At 37.6% G+C, this 22,227-nt stretch overlaps 1 protein-coding gene across 3 annotated transcripts in view; it reads right to left on the reverse strand.

Moving 5' to 3' along the window:
• Positions 1-22,227, reverse strand: part of SBF2 (SET binding factor 2) — a 483,290-nt gene that overhangs the window by 112,528 nt on the left and 348,535 nt on the right. For all 3 annotated transcript variants that reach the window (XM_074230291.1, XM_074230290.1, XM_074230292.1), the window contains exon 18: positions 1,313-1,483. In XM_074230291.1, coding sequence (XP_074086392.1) covers positions 1,313-1,483 — 171 coding nt within the window. The remainder of the gene's footprint in view (positions 1-1,312; positions 1,484-22,227) is intronic.

Raw genomic sequence — 22,227 nt, forward strand, 5'->3', positions numbered from 1 at the left:
AAGAAATTGATCCCATAGAATTTAATTGGGACAGAATAAGGAATCAACAGGAATTTGTTTAAAGTGCCGACTCTGGACACCAAGATACAAAGAAGCCAAGGAAACATTGCTGCTTATGCCGTATGAGGAGGGAGATCGGAACATGTACATGAAAAATCAAGTCATAGGGTATTATGTCCTAAGTGCTTTCATAGTACAGATGAGGGAAACCGAACTTCTGGTTAGGGAATTAAGGAAGGTTTTATAAAAGAACTGATATCTGAGCGGGGGTGAGAATGAGGAGTCAAATTTAATGGATGAAAACTGAGGGTGGGGATGGGAGGAAGGATTTCAAGGCAGTGAAATGAGGAATAAGGAAGCCATGAAAAGAAGCTAGTGAGTCTGGGAGATGTTTAATATGTTCTGCTGGTGAAGATAACACTTCACAGAATTTTAAAATGCTGAGCTATAATTTGAAGAGATTCTCTCAAAGAGGGTATAGTGCCATTAAAACAAACAAACGAACAAACAAACTTATAGAGGAGCCACCATGGACAGAAAAGACTTCTTGTAACTTATTCAAGCTAGTACAGCCGAGAGCTGGTTACCCAAATCTGACTGTGGCAGGTCTGAGTCCCATCCCTCTTTCATTCTTGTTTCTGTTAAATAAGTTTATGCATGGCTGTAATTCATGTCTTCTTTTTTGGTCACTAAGCATTATTTCAGGTAGACAGAAAGCCCACATAACTGAGTCATCAGCTCCCAAGTGTTCTATCCTCTCCCAACAACATCATTTGTTCAAATACTTCTCCTTATAGTTTTTCATGATTATAAATAGCATTCTAGAAACTGTTTTAATATAAATAACTTTGTTTTCCTTGGGATTTCTTCTCCAAAGAGGAATTTTCAAGTTAAAGGACACATGGTTTTGCAGCTCTTGACACCTGCTGCCAGACTGAGCTCCCCAGAGGTGGAAGCAATTCACAGTGCCACTAGCACTGTGCCAGTGCCACATCAAAAGTCTGTGGGTTACGTTAAGAGGATGTTTATAAAAGGTGAACTTAACAAAAGCAGAAACGTAAAGGGAGAGGTTTTAGAATGCCCAATCCAATATTCATTCCCCAAAAGAGGCACAATGGGTTCTCATTTGTTAAAATTCAGTACTTATGAATATTCAAAGATGTTAATACAAAGTAATATCATGTCAGATAAACAATAAGCAAAAGCCCAAAGCAATTAAGATTTTTTTTTAAATAGTGACTGTATATTTTAAAATGCTCTTCCACTCCCAGTCTGAATTCTAGTCCACAAAGACATTTCCCTTTTTCCTCACCTTTTGCTTCAAGTATGTTGAATGATTGTCTTCCTTGGCTGAGAGGTACAGGGAACGAACTTGATTCTGCACATTATTGTAAAATGTTGTCTCCCAAAACTGTTGATTAGTCCAGATGGGGTGGTCCTGCACACAGGTGTAAGCAAACTGACTGACTCCAGGAGCGAGTTTCTGTGACAACACACAAGAAAGTAGCCATCAGTGTGGAAGGGAGACAAGTGAAACCCCACAAAGGACAAGCTCTGACAAAGCTTACCCAAAGAATGACTGGTGCATGCAATCAACTCAATTATTCAATTCAACCAACATTGATTGTCTAAAACATAAAAAGTACTATGCTAGGCCTGAGATTATATGTTCTAAAGACAGAACTAAACTAGCAGAAAATGTAAAAATTGCTCATTACAGTTTTTTTTAGCTTTGTTCTTTTAGTTTTAACAAGGCAGTGGGGTTAAGTGACTTGCCCAAGGCCACACAGCTAGGCAATTATTATGTGTCTGAGATCAAATTTGAACTCAGGTCCTCCTGACTCCAGGGTCAGTGCTCTATCCACTGTGCCACCTAGCTGCCCTTCATTACAGGCTTTAAAATGCATTGTGTGTGTGTGTGTGTGTGTGTGTGTGTGTGTGTGAGAGAGAGAGAGAGAGAGAGAGAGAGATTGAGATTATTCTAGGAGTTTGTTACTTGAATTTGGTAGGGTTTTGATCCAGTTCTGTGATTTCACTGGTGAGAAGAATTCCTTTACTAGTAAGAGATTAGGGACTATTCCACAATTTACACGGCTACTTAGAGAGCTGCACTAGCTCCACGAGAAGGGTCAAATGGTCACTTGGGATCAGGAGAAGGACTTGAGTCCAGGTCTTCTTGATTCTAAGGCAGCTTATGCATCTTGGCTACTCTATATGCCATTACTTTGTAATTATTTAAAACAAAATGTTGATGTCACACTAAGACTTTTTTTGGGAAAAACCAGAAAGCTGTCCATTTTCCTCATCCTGTCTCCTCAGCTCACACACTCTCAACAAAGAAAATTCTCAAATGCTTTGGTTTAAAGATCTTTCCTAGGAACATGCAGAGGGAACCTCCCCTCTCCTCTTCCACCTCCTCTTTTCCCTGTCTTGTCTCCCCTTGACACCTCCCCCCTCCCCTTATTATTCCTCCCTTGGGGACCCTGCTGCACTACAGCTACATGAAGAACTGTTCTTTTAGAATTTGCTTTTCTAAACTTGAATTTAGATTTAAAACTTTTGAGGCTGACTTCTTCTGACTTGTTTATGACTGAGCAGATTTTTCATAACATGATCCTTGAGTTGCTGACTGACCTTATAATGGGGCTGGAGCTTAAAGGCAGCTTGAATGTTAAATTTTTATGAATTTCCATGAAAAACGAGTCAACATGGTTATAGGCAGATTTTTTTTATCAATTAAAAATGTAGAGTGTTGTATGTCTGAAAGGAAAGATCTGTTTTGATAGTGAAAGACAAAAAGACAACTTCTATGGATGTGAATGTATTTGTTTTTTGGAAGAGGGAGAGTGGCAAAGGCTAAAAGAATAATAGTTCTAGATTCAGAGTGTTTTGGCTCAGATCCCATTTTAGAGAATTACCAAATGTTGGACCTTGAATGAGTCACTAATTTTCCTGGGCAAACAGTCAGTAAATCAACAAGTATTCATTAAGAATTTAATATCTGCCAGGCAATGGGCATCCTTCTTGGAGAGTCCAAGAAAAGCAAAAACATGGTCCCTCCCCTCAAGGAGTTTACAATCTAATGAGGGAGAAAACATGCTAACAACTAGAATAAACAAGATATTTACAGGGCAAGCTCCAAGTAATCTCTAAGGGAAAGCATTAGCATTAAGGGGACAGGGGGCAAGTAAGCCTTCTTGCAGAAGATGGGATTTGTATAGAGTTCTGGCAGAAGCCACTGACGCCAGGATGTGGGACTTGTAGGAGGGACAGTCACTGAAGAAGCATAGAGTTATGTGTAACTGGGGAAAAATAAAATAAAATTAAAAAAGAAGAGCAAAAGCAAAAGCATAGTGTTGGAAGATGGGGTAGAGTAAGTGCAGATGTTTGGGGTATAAAATATAACACACTGGACAGATAGCAAGAGGCCAGGGTATGAAAGTCAAAAAGAGGATCTTGTACTTGATCCTAGAGTCAACCGTGCAGTTGTTCTGCCTGGTTAAATTGGTTCTAAATATCACCTGGCCTTTCCAACTGATAAGAAACAAGAGTGCTTCTTTTTGTGTTGTGTTAGCTCTGAGAGGTTCGATGCAAGTAGCCCACTGACCCTCAGAGAAGTCCGGCCACCAGCACTCAAGTCCCAGTCCTAGTATTACTATTCACAGTACATAACAAGGACGTGAAGACCTTATTAATGACAACAGTCACTGAAGTTTTCAAAGGGCTTCTCGAAGTTTTTTTGGTAAGCCATAGGCTGGAAATACTGGCTTTTCTTCAACATTCCTCATGACTATAGTCTCTTTATCATGATTGCCCTTTACTAGTTCTAGTGCAGGTTGGATGACAGGGATGTTATGGAAAGGACTCTTCCTCAGGTAGGACTTATTTCTGCGTTTTCTTTTGATTCTGTGACTTGTCCATAGTCGCAAAGGTAGCAGAGATGGGATTTGAATATTGGTTCTTTACCTCTTTTTTTAATTTTTATCTTTTTTTAGGTTTTTGCAAGGCAAATGGGGTTAAGTGGCTTGCCCAAGGCCACACAGCTAGGTAATTATTAAAGTGTCTGAGACCGGATTTGAACCCAGTTACTCTTGACTCCAGGGCTGGTGCTTTATCCACTGCGCCACCTAGCCACCCCAGGTTCTTTACCTCTTGATCCAATACATTTTATGGACAATATTTTCTTCCAACAGTTTCTCTAAATCTAGACAGGTGGGACTGACAAGAAGTGGTCTAGAAAAACATGGAAATTCTTGGGTATTACATCCTCTCAGTTTGTGAGTAATAACCTCAAAGATCATACTTTCCATCAGTAAATGATACCATCAACACCCCTGAGGTGAGTACACATTTAGAAAGAGTATGCTTATCTGTAGAATAGCTTAAGTGACACAGTTGGTGGCATGCATCCTTTCTGATACGGTCACAACATGTGGTATTTAAATAACTTTCTGAAAATACCTGCAAAGTTCACCCTCTCTCTACATACTCCTACTATGACTCCTCTCTTATGGAACTGCTGCTCCAACACATCCAGGAAGAACAGGTGTGCCCTGCTCTGCCTACCCTCCCTCCCAGCAGAGGGTTATGTCACAAAAGACCACAGCCCATTTTCCTATCATCATTTCCTAATCACAAGATTACCTTTCTTCTTCAAAATATAAAATAAAACCCTTTTACTGAACATACTTTAAACATAATTTTTTTAAAAGGCTTTTTTTAAGGGTTAAGTGAGTTGCCCAAGGTCACACAGGTAATTATTAAGTGTCTGAGGCTTAAATATACTTTCTTAAGAAAACAATATAAGTTTTACATAAAGAGTATTTTTTTTCTTATAAATTGGTATTTTTCAGGTCTCACAACTCAAGGGCTTCCTTCCACAGTTGCAGTAATTTCAATTAATAGTGAAAACAGTAGTGAATGAGGCGATCTTTGGAAACCAAAAGCACTGCTAATTTAAGAAACAAAATGCCCTAATTGCTCGATGGAGTTAGGGTTCAAGTCCTTCATCTATAACTTACTACCTGTATATCCCTCGGCTAAATTACTTATGTAAAATTGAGGTGATGGTTTAAAATTATCTAAGTTATAAGTCCTTTTGAACTCTAAATTATTTGAGTATTTAAGATTTTTCTCTTCCCATGGGAAATAACACCCAACAGTATTTTCTTTCTATTTAAAAACTGCAAATTTATGATATATGTCTGTATGTGTGGGCATCCCATAGAAGTATGTAATATTTTTTCATGCAGTGTTTTACACATCAATCCTGGGTTTAACATTCAGGGCCTGGTTAAACAATTGGGCATAAAAACATCAGGAAGAAAAGCTATTACAAATGAAGGTTGGGGATGTCAACATGAGGAGCCATTCAAAAAAAGGCCTTCCCAAAGGACCTTTCCAAGTAGACTGCTCTAGGCACATGGGGTGGGCTGATCAAGAAAGTCCTCCTCTCTTGAAGAGATCAAGGTTTAGTGCAGAAAGTTGGAGTAACCAGCCATAATGGACCACTCTTAAGGAAAGTTAAAGAAAAGGCTCACAGATACAAGGACTGACTCCATGCTGAAGTCTTTCTCTTGAAGCCATGAACCTCCTAAATACAACAGTTATCAAAGTCTGCAGATCAGCATTTCCCAAACAAAATATTCCCTTGATCTGCTTTTTTGGAGTTTCTGACTTTGTACATCATCTGATCATAATTTCATTTCCAAGTCATTCCAATATTAGTCATTTAAAAGTTTTTTCAATTTTCCTTTTGGAAACCCTCACTTTACAGGTTACCAGAAGGTAGATGAAGAACCATGGCATCCTGGGATGTCAGATTTGGGAATGGTCCCTGGAATTCTCAAGGCTCACCTGGACCTCCTCATATTTTGGAACCATTTCTTTTGTCCTTGCCCATAGGAATTACTGACTTTTTTACTAAGAGAATTGGAAGGGAGCTCCAGGGGCCTCTCAGCTAATTTGAAGCTGGCAAATAATGCCATTTCCTCTTTCTGGATTTTGGTTTCTTCTAAGATGAAGAACTTTGAAACCCTTTTCAGTCCTTTTATTAATGTGACTATAAAATCCTGTATTTCCTCCTCTGAGGTTGGACAGTATTTACAATTCCAAGAACATCACAAATTCTCAGTACTTCCTAAATTACTTTTGCAAATATTTATTTATTTATTTATTTCATTTTATTTTTTTAGGTTTTTTTCGTAAGGCAAATGGGGTTAAGTGGCTTGCCCAAGGCCACATAGCTAGGTGATTATTAAGTGTCTGAGACCGGATTTGAACCCAGGTACTCCTGACTCCAGGGCCAGTGCTTTATCCACTATGCCACCTAGCTGCCCGACTTTTGCAAATATTTAGAGGAAATAAGGTGTGCATTATTTCTGGAAATGGTAGGCCTGGGACTGAGTTAGGCAGAGTGCTGCAAGGAAAGACCTTTCTTCTAATTTTACTGCTCTATAAATTACCTTCCTATTGTTGCTATCAATAAATCCCTTGTTTGTTTAGCATTATTACATGTTAATTAACCCTACATGTTACTTTGATGCCTTGGGTACCTCTTGAAATACTAATCTAGGGTTTTTGAAAGTTGTTCCAGAGAGACAAACTCTGGCTGGCCAGAAAAAGCCTGCTGTTCCAGCCTGTGCTGAAGGACATTTTGGCTTAAGTGCCAGAGGCCACTAAGTGATGAATTTTTTTCAACCACAGAGATATCAAGTGTACAGAGGGCTAGGTAGAAGGAGAATGTCTATCTTTAAATAACAATTTTTTAAATCATCTCTAAAACAGAGTAACAAGAAATTACAAAGCAAACATTCTGCACAAACACTAATCCTAACGCTAAAAATTCCAAAATTAATTAAAAAATGAGTCCATTGCTACTTGAGATATCCAAGATATGGAAGATATGGTCCTCCTCCCCACAAGCACATATAATCTGGTTAGGAAGGTATCACACACACACACACACACACACATCAGTACTTCCTAAATTACTTTTGCAAATATTTATTTATTTATTTATTTCATTTTATTTTTTTAGGTTTTTTTCGTAAGGCAAATGGGGTTAAGTGGCTTGCCCAAGGCCACATAGCTAGGTGATTATTAAGTGTCTGAGACCGGATTTGAACCCAGGTACTCCTGACTCCAGGGCCAGTGCTTTATCCACTATGCCACCTAGCTGCCCGACTTTTGCAAATATTTAGAGGAAATAAGGTGTGCATTATTTCTGGAAATGGTAGGCCTGGGACTGAGTTAGGCAGAGTGCTGCAAGGAAAGACCTTTCTTCTAATTTTACTGCTCTATAAATTACCTTCCTATTGTTGCTATCAATAAATCCCTTGTTTGTTTAGCATTATTACATGTTAATTAACCCTACATGTTACTTTGATGCCTTGGGTACCTCTTGAAATACTAATCTAGGGTTTTTGAAAGTTGTTCCAGAGAGACAAACTCTGGCTGGCCAGAAAAAGCCTGCTGTTCCAGCCTGTGCTGAAGGACATTTTGGCTTAAGTGCCAGAGGCCACTAAGTGATGAATTTTTTTCAACCACAGAGATATCAAGTGTACAGAGGGCTAGGTAGAAGGAGAATGTCTATCTTTAAATAACAATTTTTTAAATCATCTCTAAAACAGAGTAACAAGAAATTACAAAGCAAACATTCTGCACAAACACTAATCCTAACGCTAAAAATTCCAAAATTAATTAAAAAATGAGTCCATTGCTACTTGAGATATCCAAGATATGGAAGATATGGTCCTCCTCCCCACAAGCACATATAATCTGGTTAGGAAGGTATCACACACACACACACACACACACACACACACACACACACACAAACATGCATGCCACACTGAGCATTACAACTCTCCCTGGTGCCCCAGCAGGCCACTGGGTGGTCAGCCTCTAAAGCTCTCCTTGCCAGCCCTCCACTACTCTGGGCTCTCCCCCTTGAGAACACCTAGGTAATGAGGACACAGACACCTCTCCTTATCACCCCCCACATGCCTGTGGGGACCCATACAGGGAATCCTTCCTTATTGGGCATCCCCAAAGGGTACATGGTACACATTTTCCAACATAAATGGCAGTTAGCCACATTTGAAATAGTCCTCTATTTCAACTAGCTATTTATGCTTTCTGTGGGTTGGTTTGGGAATCTAACCTCCATCTGTAATGCTGTTCCAGGGGAAAAAACAATTCAAATTCCAAAATCCACTTATAAATGTTTTTTTTTTTCAATTTGGGGACTGTTTGTATACAATAAAGTATTAACATGGAGATAATAAGTGCAAAAGAAGTTAGAGAAGGAAGGCGTCAGCCAGGATTGATTTAGACACTTTTCTTATGCTGTTCCATAACTACTTGTTCCCTGCCATACAAGGGGAATTCTCTTTCTTTAGAATTCTCATTTTTCAAATGAGAAAGTAAAGTAGGAAATAAGAGAGTTGCTAAAGGTTAGTAATGAATTAGTATTAAAGGTCAAATCTCATTAAAATAAGCTGGGGGGGGGCATTAAAATTCTTTTGTTGTACAGGAATTTTGTCCTAGTAAAGTAAGCAGGCCCTTGACTGAGGAGTTTAACTCCTACATCCCTTTTGTAGTGCTCATTTTATGTCAGAGTCAGAGATTTGGTTAAAAAAAAAAAACCTTTGCAGAGAAAATTCTGGGTTCGGTGACAAGTCATCAAATTCACCAGAATACTATGTATTTTCTATCTTTAAGCCTGACACCAAGAATAATCATGTTTGAAGACTTATGGGATCCTCACTAATCAAAAGGAGACAGAAATATGGTCACTCTATATTAAGGAAAGATGGTAGGCCAATCCAATGATCAACTACATATGGACTAGATGAGTCTGAAAAGTTTTCCAGTTTAAATTACAATTCATATCTACACAGCCTTTCAAAGTTTAGAAAGCATTTTTCTTACAATAACTATGTGAAGTTAGATAATGATTAACTCCATTTTACAGAGAATAAAACTGAGGGTCATAGAAATGAAATAATTCAACCAAGGAAGCCTGGTCAGTGTCAGTACCTGGCCTCTAGACCAGGATCATAGACACTGATTTAGGGCTTAGGGCTCTTGACCCTATGGCATACTGTTAAGTCAAATAGATTCCTGGTATGGCCTCTTGATAACTGAGTAACCTTGGTTGAGTCACTTCCTCTCTGGGTGAGCCTTGCTTTCCCCATCTGTAATAGTGGGAATAACATTTTCATTACGTGCCTCATGGGAAAGTGACAAAAATGAAATGTTTGGCATAAATGTGTAGCTATTTAAAATCAAAAAACTTTTTCAGTCCAACCTAGCAGAAGATAAAGGCCTGTGTCCATTAGCACTTTTAGATTCTAGGCATTATGGAAGCTGTGACTAGCCCACAGGACATTAAATTAAAGTGTTGAGATATGGAAAGGTAAATTGGCTAAGGGAGTGGTGATGGCATATGGGACAGTTTTTGTGGATTTTTAGGAGCACCATGACTAGGAAGGATCACTTCTTCTCAAGAGGTTAAACCCTACATGTAATTTCTAAATAATTTTTTTAAATGGAGGAATAACCGGAATTAAGGGGGAAGCAAGATAGGTAGTTATTTACTTACTACACAGATTTTTAAATTAAAAAGAAAAATCTTCCTGAAATCATTACTTCTAAAACTTTAGAAGTTTGTGTTAAACTGTAAGACCTGTAACAATAATTTTTAATTTTTTAATTGTCTTGACTCTCAGGTAAGAGAAGGTAACAAAGAGAAAGTCAAAATTTCCTTCATTGTGATCAAAAGATGAAACATTTGAAAGGACACATTTCAAAAGCATGGGTTTTTTTTTTTGGGCTGTTTTTGGTCTTGCTGACTGCTTCAGGCTCTAAATCTGTTTCAATTATAACAGGGATGGGGTCAAATCCCAAGAGGCTGTTTCAGGATCTGAGAGGATTGGTCATTCCTGCCACTCAAGGTGTGGGCAGGTTCTAGATGGTAAAACAATGCATCTATCCCAAAGTTAGAAGGAACTGAAATGATTTGGAAAATGCCTCCATTGCCCTCAGAAATTCACATGAGGTAAAGAGAATAAAAAAAAATATCCCCAAACAAACACAAATATGAATGATATAATCATCCGTGTGTGTGTGTGTGTGTGTGTGTGTGTGTGTGTGTGTGTGTGTGTGTGTGTATTTACAAGGCTATGGGGTTAAGTGGATTGCCCAAGGTCACACGACTAGGTAATTATTAAATATCTGAGGCTGGATTTGAACACAGGTCCTCCTGACTCCAAGGCTCTATCCACTGCGCCACCTAGCTGCCCCTAGTAGACATTTTTAAGTAGACAACTCTTTAGAAAAAGTAATTTGGGAACCATATTTTTCAATTTTCATTTTTTCTTCTTTGACTTGATTTTGATTTCAATTCTAACTTGGGTTTTATCTGCCTTCAACCTTGCTAAGAATGATGTCTATGCCTAGCAGTAGAATCTATTTGAAAAAAAGTTTGAAAATGCTACTTTTTTTAAAAGCAAAATTTCTGTTTTTCAGAATAATTGTATATTATTTCATGGCTCCTCCAACACTGAGTGACTCCGCTGTCACTCTGCCATTTTGACAAACACATGAGATTTCTTAGAGCTGTTTTAATTTACATTTCTTTTGATGTGATTTGGAGCTAATTGAATGATTTGAAGCAATCTTTCCTATGGTTGTAAGTAGTTTGAAACACTTTTGAAAACTTTGCTTCCATCTTTTGCATTTATTTCTTCATTAGAGAATGGTTATGGGTAACAGATTTGTCTTGCTTTTATATATACATATATATATATATGTGTATGTGAGTATATGTATGTGTACATACACATATATGTGAAATACTGGACCCTTGTTAGGGACAAAAATCCACCCCCAACACACAATCTACAGCTCCCCTCTTTATCCTATCTTTTCAATTTCATGAAATCAAAATGAGCTTTTTGATCTTTCCTGGGGCAGCAGGCAGCTGGTCAAGCTGCCCAAGGAGGAGAACCTGCTGAGTCACTGGAGGCAGCTTGGGGACCAGCAGCTGGCTCTGGTTCAGCCAGGCCTCCTTGCCTCCCCCTTCCCCTGCCTCCTCAACCTTCTCCCCCCCACCACTTTCTCCTCCTCCCTCTCCCTCCTCTTCCTCCTCTGGGCCCCTGGAGTCAGTACTGCTGACTAAGGCTCAGGATGCTGGCTGCTGGGGGATGCTGTGTCTACAGATTTCTTTCAGGGAAGTGGTTAATCAGATCCTCCCTTTCATTCTTCGGCTGATCTTCCTGTTGCCTTAAAAATAGCCGTGGCCTCTGCAGTTGTTCCCCCTTTCTAGGGTCCAGCATGTCGAAGAGTGCCCACTCTGAACCTGGCCCTGCCCTAGGCCCTGTTACCGGATGGTACAGATGCTTTCCAATTTCGAGGCTTAAGACAGGCAGGACTGGGCAATTGGGAGACCCAGTGGAAAGTAAAAAAATATTAAGGTCCCTTCCAAACAAAATGAAATGCCAACACATTTTGCAAAGGCTTAAATTCGCACTATTTGTGTTTGTAATCATCCCAATAAAGGGAACAAGGAAATCCACAGAAGGTGATTGTGAAACATACCCCTCTTGAATTCTTGTTTGTTTTTGAATAATAGCAAAGACAGAGCAGGAGGAAAAGGCAAAGTCTAGTCTGAGGCAACAGAAATACCAATATCAGCTTTTAGGTTTTCCTTAACGGAACGATTCTCCATCTCTAAGGGCCCTGGGTTCTAAATTTTGGAGGATTTTGTCATTTCTATAACAAAAAGCAGGAATTGTTAATGAGATATGGAATTGAAGTTACTTTAAGGTATGATGTAGTTTTCTCCTGGTTTATTTGGTTTCCTAATTGACCTCCCCACCTCTTACTCTCTCTGCTTCCAATCTGAGACTTTGTCAAGTGAATCTGCAGTCCAAGTCTAAAAATTACTCCTCTCTTCAACCTTCAATGCTCCTCCCCAGTAAAGCATTGAACTTAGCCTGGCAGTCAAAATCCTCCAAATCCTCATTCTAATTATCTACAATGACCACGCCACATTTCAGACAGTGCAGACAATTCGATATTCTCTAGACATCTCCCCTGCTTTCTCATCTCTGTGGCTTTGCTCATGTTTGCTGTTCCCTAAATCTGAATTCTCCCTTCTTCACCTTATCTGATGAAATCCTATTCATACCTCTGGGTGAACCTAAATACGGTCTTGTTTATGAAGCTCTCCTTGATTATGCCTCATCTGGAGATATCCCATTTCCTGGCTATCTATATGACTTTTTTTTTTTTAGTTTTAGTTTTTGCAAGGCAATGGGGTTAAGTGGCTTGCCCAAGGCCACACAGCTAGGTAATTATTAAGTGTCTGAGAGTGGATTTGAACTCAGGTACTCCTGACTCCAAGGCCAGTGCTCTATCCACTGTTCCACCTAGCCGCCCCTCTATATGACTTTTAAACTCTTATGCACTTATTACGTTCTCCTCTATAACAGAGTGCATCTTTAACAATCCTTGCTAGACAATGAATTAGTTGAGGGCAGAAGTTGTCTTACTCCTTTTCTATTTGCACCCCCTTCCACCTCTACCCCTACAGCACTTAAGCACAGGTTACTGTACTTAGTGGGTGCCCAAGAAATGTTTCTTCAATGAAATAATAAATAATAATAGCAACAATTATAATAATACATTTTTGTTTTGTATTGAATTTTAAACCACTCTCCAGGGGCAGTGAAAAGAGCACCAGTCCTGGAGTCAGGAGGACCTGAATTCAAATCTGACTTCAGACAATAATTACCTAATTGTGTGACCACAAGCAAGTCACTTAACCCCGTTGCCTTGCAAAAATAAAAAAATAAAAAAAATAAACTGCTCTCTAAATATTTATGGGCAGATTCTATCTTTTCTATCAAGATCAGAAATAAAGTCTTTAAAGTTTGAAGAGTTCAAAGAGAAAGGAGATGCATATATACTTTTGCAAATTCTCCATTGAGGTGTAGTATGAAGAGATGCAATGAGAGAGAAGAGAGGTCAACAGCCATGGTGAAGCCTATGTGCTCAGCAGGGCTGGCTGTGGTCAGATTCAATGACTGTTACATCAACTAATCAGTATTTATTGTCTGTGAGCTCCACATGAATCAACTGGGTGACACAATCACCAAAAATGCTAGTGCCCATCTGGAATGTTGTGCTCAGTGTGCTGACACATCCTAGGAGGAACATGACAAGCTGGAGCACATTCAGAGGGTGGGGTGATCAGGATGGAGCTGAGCCTGGACCAGGCTATATAAGGAATGATTGGAGGAATTAGATGTGTTTAACCTTGAAAAGAAAAAGAGGGCTAGGAGATTAGAGAAAGACTGGGACATGTCAGAAGTCAAAGTACTAGAAAGGTCACAAGGAAGGAGGATGTGATGTGTCCTTCTTGGTCCTAGGATGGAACCAGGACCAAAGTCAGAGAAAGAAGTAGAGCCCAACTCAATAAGTTACAAGGGAGCAGATTTCTGCTCAATTCAAGGAAGAACTTTCTATCATCCTTATCCAAATTTAGAGTGAGTTAAGTAGGAGGGTCCACAGCAATGAGGGTCTTCATCTCAATGGTTAATGTTGAAGATTTAAAGAAGGGATTTGCAAACCTAAGATAGGAGGCTAGTTCTAAGTTGCAGTCCAAGTATCTTTGACAGGGAGTAAATGACCAGGAGTAAAAGTGTATAAGATATGACTTGTAAATTCAAGGGATTTATTGTATGATTGAGGACATAAAAGTCATAACCATGACAAAATCAGAGAATCTGTGGAAGGCAGTAGGTAGTGAGGAGGGAATCAAAAAAGGGAGAGAGGAAGGAGGGAATAGAGAATAGGAGTTAATCTTCTTGTTCTCTGGATAGCTGAGTGATACAGTGGATAGAACACTGAGCCTGGAATCAGGAAACCCTGAGTTCAAATTCAGCCTCAGACATTTACTAGCTGGGTGACCCTGAGCAAGTCACTTCACCCTGCTTCCCTCAGTTATGTATAAAATGAGCTGAAGAAGGAAATGGTAAACCATTCCAGAATTTTTGCCAAGACTCCAAAATGGAGTCATGAAGAGTTAGACAAGACTTTAGTCACTATAGGGAATTTTTAAGAGGAGGATTAAACTTGAAAGAAAGTATAAAAATATTCAGGAAATTTGAGTTTTCAATAGGGATAAACAGTATGTAAATAATGTCACTATGCAAAGCTTGAAGAGAATATTCATCTGAAATGAGCTGATGTAGTACAGACTGTCTTTCCTTGGTCTTCCTAAAGGCTTCAAATTCCATTTCTGGATAACCCAATTTCTTATGACAACACTTTGGCCTGCATCATGCCCAGATGTCAGCTGCAATACATTTCCCAGAAGTTGTGTCAGCTTTAATTAGCTTCCTTGATGGAAAAGATAACAGATTGTGTCTTTGGATCAAACTCCACTTTTTTCTAAACTATAATAGGTTTGTTTTTTAGTGGAAAATGAACAAGTAAACCCACTGCTTTTACACAGCTCTGCTTGGAACACAAAACTCTTTACTCAAGCCTGGCTTGTATCATCAAACATGCAATTGTGAAATTAGTGACTCAGGAAAAAGACAAAGCTTTGTTTCCAGTGTCTTCTTAATAATCAGAACTAATGAGAAAGCAAAACTGGAACTAGGGCACTTAGAGTTCAGATAGACATGTCTGCATTTGTCATGACTTAGAAATTTTGCTGGAGTTGAGACGTGCAGAAAACTGGCACGTTTAAACCCAAGACTTGGGAATTAGCATCGTCATAGTTAGTTTATAGAAAAACTTTTGCTGCATACAAAGTTCACAAGCAGTGGAATGAGGTCACAGAAAGTAAACTTCGAGTTGTTTTAGGAAAAGCAAGTTAAAAATGACATAATATCTTGGCAAAACCTGGGTAAAATCAATAATATGGAAAACAATCTAGAATGAAAGATTTGAAAAATATTTCCATAAATGGTGGTATGTTGGTAAATATTTAACAACCAACTCCTTGAAAAAAATGTATATGGGACAAACTTTTAAGTTCAATGAGCAGGATTAATCATGTTTTCTATCACTTCATTAAGTCTTGACAATCAGGAAAACAATAAATCAATTCCTGATTTGTGAATTTGCTGATTTCTGAGATGTGGATGCTTAGATCGAAAATTTAGCAATCCGTTTGAGCTAGTGCTAATACACTCCTGCATGCACCCAAATTTTATGAGGAGGATTAGACTTGAAAGCAAGTATAAAAATATTCAAGCAATTAGAGGTTTCAATAGGGGTACACAGTATGTCACTATAATATAAATAATGTCATTATCTAAGACTTCTTAATTTGCATCTCTCTGCTAATCTCTCTTGCTTTCAACTCATTTTAAATACAGTGGCTAGATTATAAGACACTCATCAAGCTAATTCCCACCTGAGATATCTCTTTGTGACTTCACAAATTAAGTTCTAAATCCTCAGTCTGCTTTGAGGTTTGCCAAAATCTCACCTTCCCAAGAAATTCTTTTGATATCATATACAACAAATTTTTGTTTTGTTTTGTTCATAGTATCTTTGTTTTAGCCTCTAAAAGTTTTCCTAGGAGCAGTATAGTTTAGTCGAAAAAACAACAGATTTGGAGTCGGGGACATAGTTTCAAAACCAGCCTCTGCTACTACCTGGCTATGTGATCCTAATTAGGTAAGTAGTCTCACATCTCTGGACCTTAGGTTCTTTCATGGTAAAATGAAACCTTAAATTAGATGACCCCTAAGAAACCTTTCTTCTCTAATTCCATGACCTATGATTCTTCCTTTCCTCTAAGCCAGTTATAGACTTTCTTAGTGTTTCAGCTCAATATTACTATTTCTCCCAAGAATCTTTCCTATACAGTTAGGCAACAAGTTTATAGGAGAAATATGGAACTTGTATTAGAGACAGAGATGGGAGCTGCAAGAAGGGAGATTTTAAGTTGTAGAGACTGTCAGCTATTATGAAGTCCATTGGACTGGTGATTTGGGAAAGAGAAGACTAATTTACATTGCTGTCTCTTCCACCTCCCACATTTCCTGTTTAGGATCATAACCTTAAGATGCACGAAGGTACTCTCATTCTTTTCTCTATGTTATAATACAACTGAGAACCTCTTCTCCTAAAACTCTAAGACACAGAAGGGCAAATGGAAAGAGGTTTAGGAGGCAACTGGAGGATTTTTCCTTATATTTGTATTTGAGCTATAACCTTTCAATTTATGCTATATTCAGCAAACTGTTGAGTCACATTATGGTACATTTTTAAATCTATGAATGTGGGGAGTTGTAAACTGAGAGGGGAAGTGTAGACAGATAAGATAGAGCCTATAAGCTTTTACTGATCATGTATTTTTATATTTTAATTTTTCATCTCCTCTATTAATTCTGTGCCTGGAAATTGATTCAAATCATTAAGTACTGGTGTTTGAAGCTTTGAGTTTAGTGGTGGAAGAGGCATTCTAAGCATCTTCAGGCTCCATGCCCCCGGGGCAGTCTGCAAGGATACTGGTTATCCCATGATTAGACCTTAAGTATTACACTAGCTAAAGAATTCAGTGGGGTTCTATCTTCTAATAGGTTTAAACAAGGAGCCACCTGATCAAGAGTGGATTTGGACTGCTTGTACTGTATAATGTTACAAACATATTCAGTTGTATAGAAATTCAATGATATCAATGATTCAATCCAGATTCCTTTTAGTCTCTGTCCTTGTTTGGCCAGAGGAAAAGAGGCTACATAGATAATTCCTCCTATACAACTTGGTTATAACCTGAAAATAATAACCTTTTGACTAGGTAGCCTATAGTCTAGAGACTGATTTTATATTGAATTAGACAAAGGGAATTGGAGTTTTTTAGAAATCCATTGTTCTAGGGTAAACAGATAAGGCTAAACATGGGAGTTGGTAGAATTCCTTTGGGATCAGAGGTTCCAATAATGGATATTGATTGATCACTCTAGCTATTTCTAGCTGAATGTTGCCCTCCCCTTTTGGGTGAAGGGTCTGTTAGAACTAGTTTTTACCACTAACAAAATACTGTAAGTTTTGATTAGTAGAATTGAATACTTAAGAATAGTTATATGGGTTATGTGAGATTATCAAAGCTGGTAAGAGGTAACCAAAATTTTGACAAATCTAGAAACATTCCAATTTTCTTAATGGAAGAAATCATAAATCTGTGCAAATTTCTGTTTTAAAAGATATTTTATTTTTTGTTCTAAATTTTCCCTCAGTCATTTCTCCTATCTTATCTATTGAGGAAAGAAGAAAAACAAAGCCCTTTGAAAATATGAATTGTCAAGCAAAATGAATTCTCATATTATTTGTGTTAAAAAAAAATGTTTCAATCTGCATATCACCTCTCTTTCTGGAATTGTGTCTGGTTCCAATTTATTGATCAGTCTTTCAAAGTTGTTTGTATTTACAGTATTGTTATTTTATGTTATTCTCTTGGTTCTCATTTTATTTTGTACCAATTCATAGAAATCTTCCCAGGTTTTTCTAAAATCATCTCTCATTCCACTCACTCCCATGGCTTCTTAGAATTACACAAAACATATATTTACATATTCATAATCATAGTTACATACACATGTATATTTCATATGTGTAAACACATAACTTGCTTGGCTATTTTCCAAATGATGGGCCATAAGTTTCTATGTAAATATGAAAAAAGCGATAAATATTTTTGTTTATATGAGTCAGTCCTTTCCCTCCCTCTTTGATCTCTTTGGGCCACAGATCTAGTGGTGGCATTTCCTGGGTCACTCTTGGGGCATGATTCCATACTGTTCTCTAGAGTGGCTTGAGCAGTTCATAACTCTCCAACAATGCCTTAATATGACTGATTTCCCTCAGCCTTTCCAGTATTTGTAATTTTTCTTTTCTGTTATTTTGGTCAATCTTATAGATGATTCCTCAGAATTGTTTTTAATCTGCATTTCTCTATTAATTATTTAGGACATTTTTTTTCAGATGGCTATTGATAGTTGTAATTTCTTCCCCTGCAAATTGCCTATTTATATCCCTTGACCTTTTAATAATTAGAGAATGGTCTTGATAATTTTGACTCAGTTGCCTATTTTTCTTTCAAATGAGACTTTTATCAGAGAAACTTGTTGAAGAGATTTCCCCTCCTCCCTCACTTACCTGCTTCTCTTTTAATTTTAGCTGAATTGGTTTTGTTTATGCAAAAACTTCTTAAATTTATATAATCAAAATTGTTCACTTTACTTCCTGTGAACTTCTCTTTCATTTGTTCACTTGTTTCACTCTTTCACATCCAGAGATCTGAGAGAGAATTTCTTCCTTGTTATCCTTATTTATTAATTTCTCTTTTGGTATTTAATTAGGGTTTTAGAAAATTTCTAGTTTTCTAGGTTTTTTTTTTTTGGATGTATGCTCAATTTACTGATCTGCTCTTTCTCTCTTTTACTGATAAACATAAGTAGAGATATAAAATTTTCCCTAAGTATTTCTGTGGTTGCAACTCCAAAATTTTGGTAGTTGTCTCATTGCTGTCATTATCTTTGATCAGATTTTTTATTGTTTTTATAAACTCATTCTTAGGATTAAGTTAATTAACTTATAATTATTAACTTATAATAACTTATCTCCAATTAATTTTTAACCTTTGCTTGGTCTTTTATTGAATATAATTTTTAATGAATTATGATAATAAAAGGTACTTGCAATACTTGTGCTTTTCTACATTTATATGTAAGGTTTTAGTAACCTAACATTCAATCAATTTATGTGAAAGTACCATGGTTTTCTGAGCTCCTTGATATCTTTATCACCTTTGGAGCTTGGGCCATCAATTTTAAGAAGAAGCAGAATGTTGCCTTTGATCCTGAAACACAATGGGGTCTATAGAGAAGGAAGAGGCAGCACTGGTGTCTCCACGTTATTTTCATTTCTTTCCATTACTATATAACTAACACCAAAAGTCAAACTCTTGGATTGGTATATATCAGAATGCACTGCAATCCTGGTATCAGGTTCTGAGTTGAAGTTAGAATTGCTCTTGGAGTGCAGTAGGGGGCAAAACTTTATCCCTACTTAGGTCACATCACTTTGTAGAATTCAAATGAATTTAAGCTCAATTTGAATATCTTTGATGTCTAAAGTCCATTCCTGCTCCAAATCTATGACTTGTATTTTATCAGCTCCTTGATTTTTATCCTTGGCTCATCCTTGGCAAGTCTTCTCTGGATGCCCTTGAACTCTTGTTATCTTGGTTAAGTTGCTTAACCTTTCTGAGCATCAGTTTCTTCACCTAAGAAATCAGAGGTTTGGATTAAATGACCTCTGATATCCCTTCTAACTAAGAACCTATTATCCTAAAATGTACACTGCCTGAAATCAATCAATAACAAAAGCACCACAAAGTTCAAGTCCTGTTAAGCCTGTCTTAATGAATAGATAAATTTATAATCAAGATACAACTCTATGCAACAATATGATCAAATCTTGAGTAGAAGTTGACTTTCTTTAGTAGGCTAAATTTATTCCACCACAATCTTTACTTATGTGATTTAAAAAGTAAATTTATTAGTCACAGGAAACAGAAAAAGGAATCCTAGTCTAAGTCAACTGATTGTAGAATAATTATTAATAATTTAATGTATTTACCAATAAAGTATTTTAAAATCTTTATTAAGCCATTACATCTTGTTCTTTGAGATGAAAGTGATCCCTGACAAAAAAATTTATCTGCAGTATAATTATGTCGCAGTTATCTCACTTAGATGAAGGATTAAAATTCATAAGGCATATGAAGTGTTCTTTGTGACTAACAAGGCTTTGAGAAACAAGATAGAATATAAGGTCAAGCAGGCAACCAGAATCTGAACCCACATTTCTGTACAACAGTAAATGGGTTAGGAGTTGTGCATGTTAAAAAAGTTTGAAGGCAACAGCAACAGGTTAGACGGCTGTTACTTAACTCCTATCTCAATAATTACCTAAGATCTCTTGATTGAAATAATAATCAGTCAGACAGGGTTGTGATCTAAGTGAACATGGTCTACTGAATCAAACAATCAAAGACATACCCTAAGTGGGAACAATAACTCAAAGGAGCAGTAAAGAACTCCTGAGATGCAGATGAGAGCAATGCATTTTTAGAGAGGAAAGTCGGTTCCCCTGCCTTCCCCCATGGACTTAGGTACAAAGGGTAGTGGCATGCCTCTAGTAAAAGAAAGATCCTTTCAGGGGTGGGGGGAGAGGAGCTTCAGTGTTTGCTCCACCCTACCTCAACTCAAGGATGATCTTCTGGACACTGAAAGGTTAGAAGATACTGGAATCCCACCAGGATTCCTGACATGGTACTGGTTGATAGCAGCACTTGGATTTAAGACAAATGAGATGCGCTGAGGAAAAGCAACTTTAGGAATCTTCATGGGGGTCTAACAGATGTTATACCAAAGGGGAACTTCAGAAAGACCCCACAGAGTGAAAAAAAAAAACAACCCAGCTTTCAGTAACCAAGAATTGTTGGTTCCCTCTCTGGCCTGTGTGCCATCTCAATTTGAACTTCCCTTCCCCTGGATTTTTCATGATTTTGTGGGAGATGTGGCCCTGTGGCTTAGGGATGTGTTTTGTGCCACTTCTACTTATTCTACAACTTTAGTAAATACCTATTTAACAACTGACCAGACTTCATTAGTTTTGTAATCAAGGGAGAGCACTCCAGGGGACCTTATGAATGACAGTATTAGACAAACCCCTGAGTCTCTCAGGGCTTCCCCTACAATTTCCAGGAGAGAAGCAGTAGTAACCCTCAGGGGACCTGAGCTGTGGTTGAATTGGAATCTGGAAACCCTAGTCCAGAGCCTTTACTATAAATGTAACAGGATATTGGTACTCTTTATTATATCTCTTATATTTTTTTCTAATGGATATAGCAGTTAGGAGAAACTTATTGGTGATTCATTTCTTGTTTTTTTTTTTTTTGCAAGGCAAATGGGGTTAAGTGGCTTGCCCAAGGCCACACAGCTAGGTAATTATTAAGTGGTCTGAGATTGGATTTGAACTCAGGTACTCCTGACTCCAAGGCAGGTGCTTTATTCACTACCACACCTAGCTGCCCCAGGTGATTCATTTCTAAACAAGAAATGTAGATAAGAGAGGGCTGGATTAAGTGGGAGACACTAATTATTAGAAGTCTTAGGTTCAGTAGGTATGTAAGAGAAGTAATGGTAAGAAGACTGGTCTCAGATAGAGAAAGTTTGAGATACTGATGGAAGATTAAGATTTGTTATGAGATTCAGGGTATGAAAAAGTTGTTGTCTCATGATGAGTGGAGGTGAAGAATTAAAGAAGAGCTGAGGAGGTTGAGGAACTGATAAAGTGTCTGGTGGGTCATCAATAAGGAAGTCACTCAGGGATGGAGAGGAGAGAAAAACACAGGAGCCAAGGGTCTAGTGCCACGTCTACTATAAAAGCCCAAGTGGGTTCTCTAAGTCAGCAGACAAAGGAGTTAAGTAATTCTAAAGTTGAGAAATAGTCAATATATTATAGGAGAGACTAGGGATCTAAAAAGATCTTCACAGATTGGAAAACTGGCTCAAATCTACCTAGATAGGATTTGATACCTACACTTCATTTTTAAAAAATCACCAGTACTACAAACTAAATTATCAATCAAATGTGAATGATAGAAGCAAAAGGAAAAGGAAGTTATTAGTCCTTCTGTCTTCTGTCTTGGTCAGGGCATATCTACCTAGATTACTAAATTCAGTTCCAAGGACCATATTTTAGATTTCATGAAAGACTGAAACTTCTTTTAAATTCCCCTTTTTAGTATATGTTTATATGTGCATAATTTATCTAATATGCATGTATGTCTATAATGGCTAAACATATTATACACATATTTATTGCATCAGAGTCAATAATGGATATTTTTAATAATATGTTTTTCTGCAATTATGGTTCTGAATGCTCTAGAACATTAACTTTTTGTACAGATAACATTTAAAGCTAGAACTATGTATACTTTTTATGATTCTAATTTGGAAATCACTATAGATCTATCATATTCAACTTTTAAAAAAATTTATTCAAATCCTCAATTACTTTCTCTTTTATATTTCCATTAAATTTATTCAGATGTGAAAGAGGTGCACTGACTTCACCAACAATTTGTTTTAATTTGGGCAATGTTTAGGCTGAGATGGATAT

Source organism: Macrotis lagotis, chromosome 3 (assembly GCF_037893015.1).
Source record: "Macrotis lagotis isolate mMagLag1 chromosome 3, bilby.v1.9.chrom.fasta, whole genome shotgun sequence".
NCBI lineage: Eukaryota > Metazoa > Chordata > Mammalia > Peramelemorphia > Peramelidae > Macrotis > Macrotis lagotis.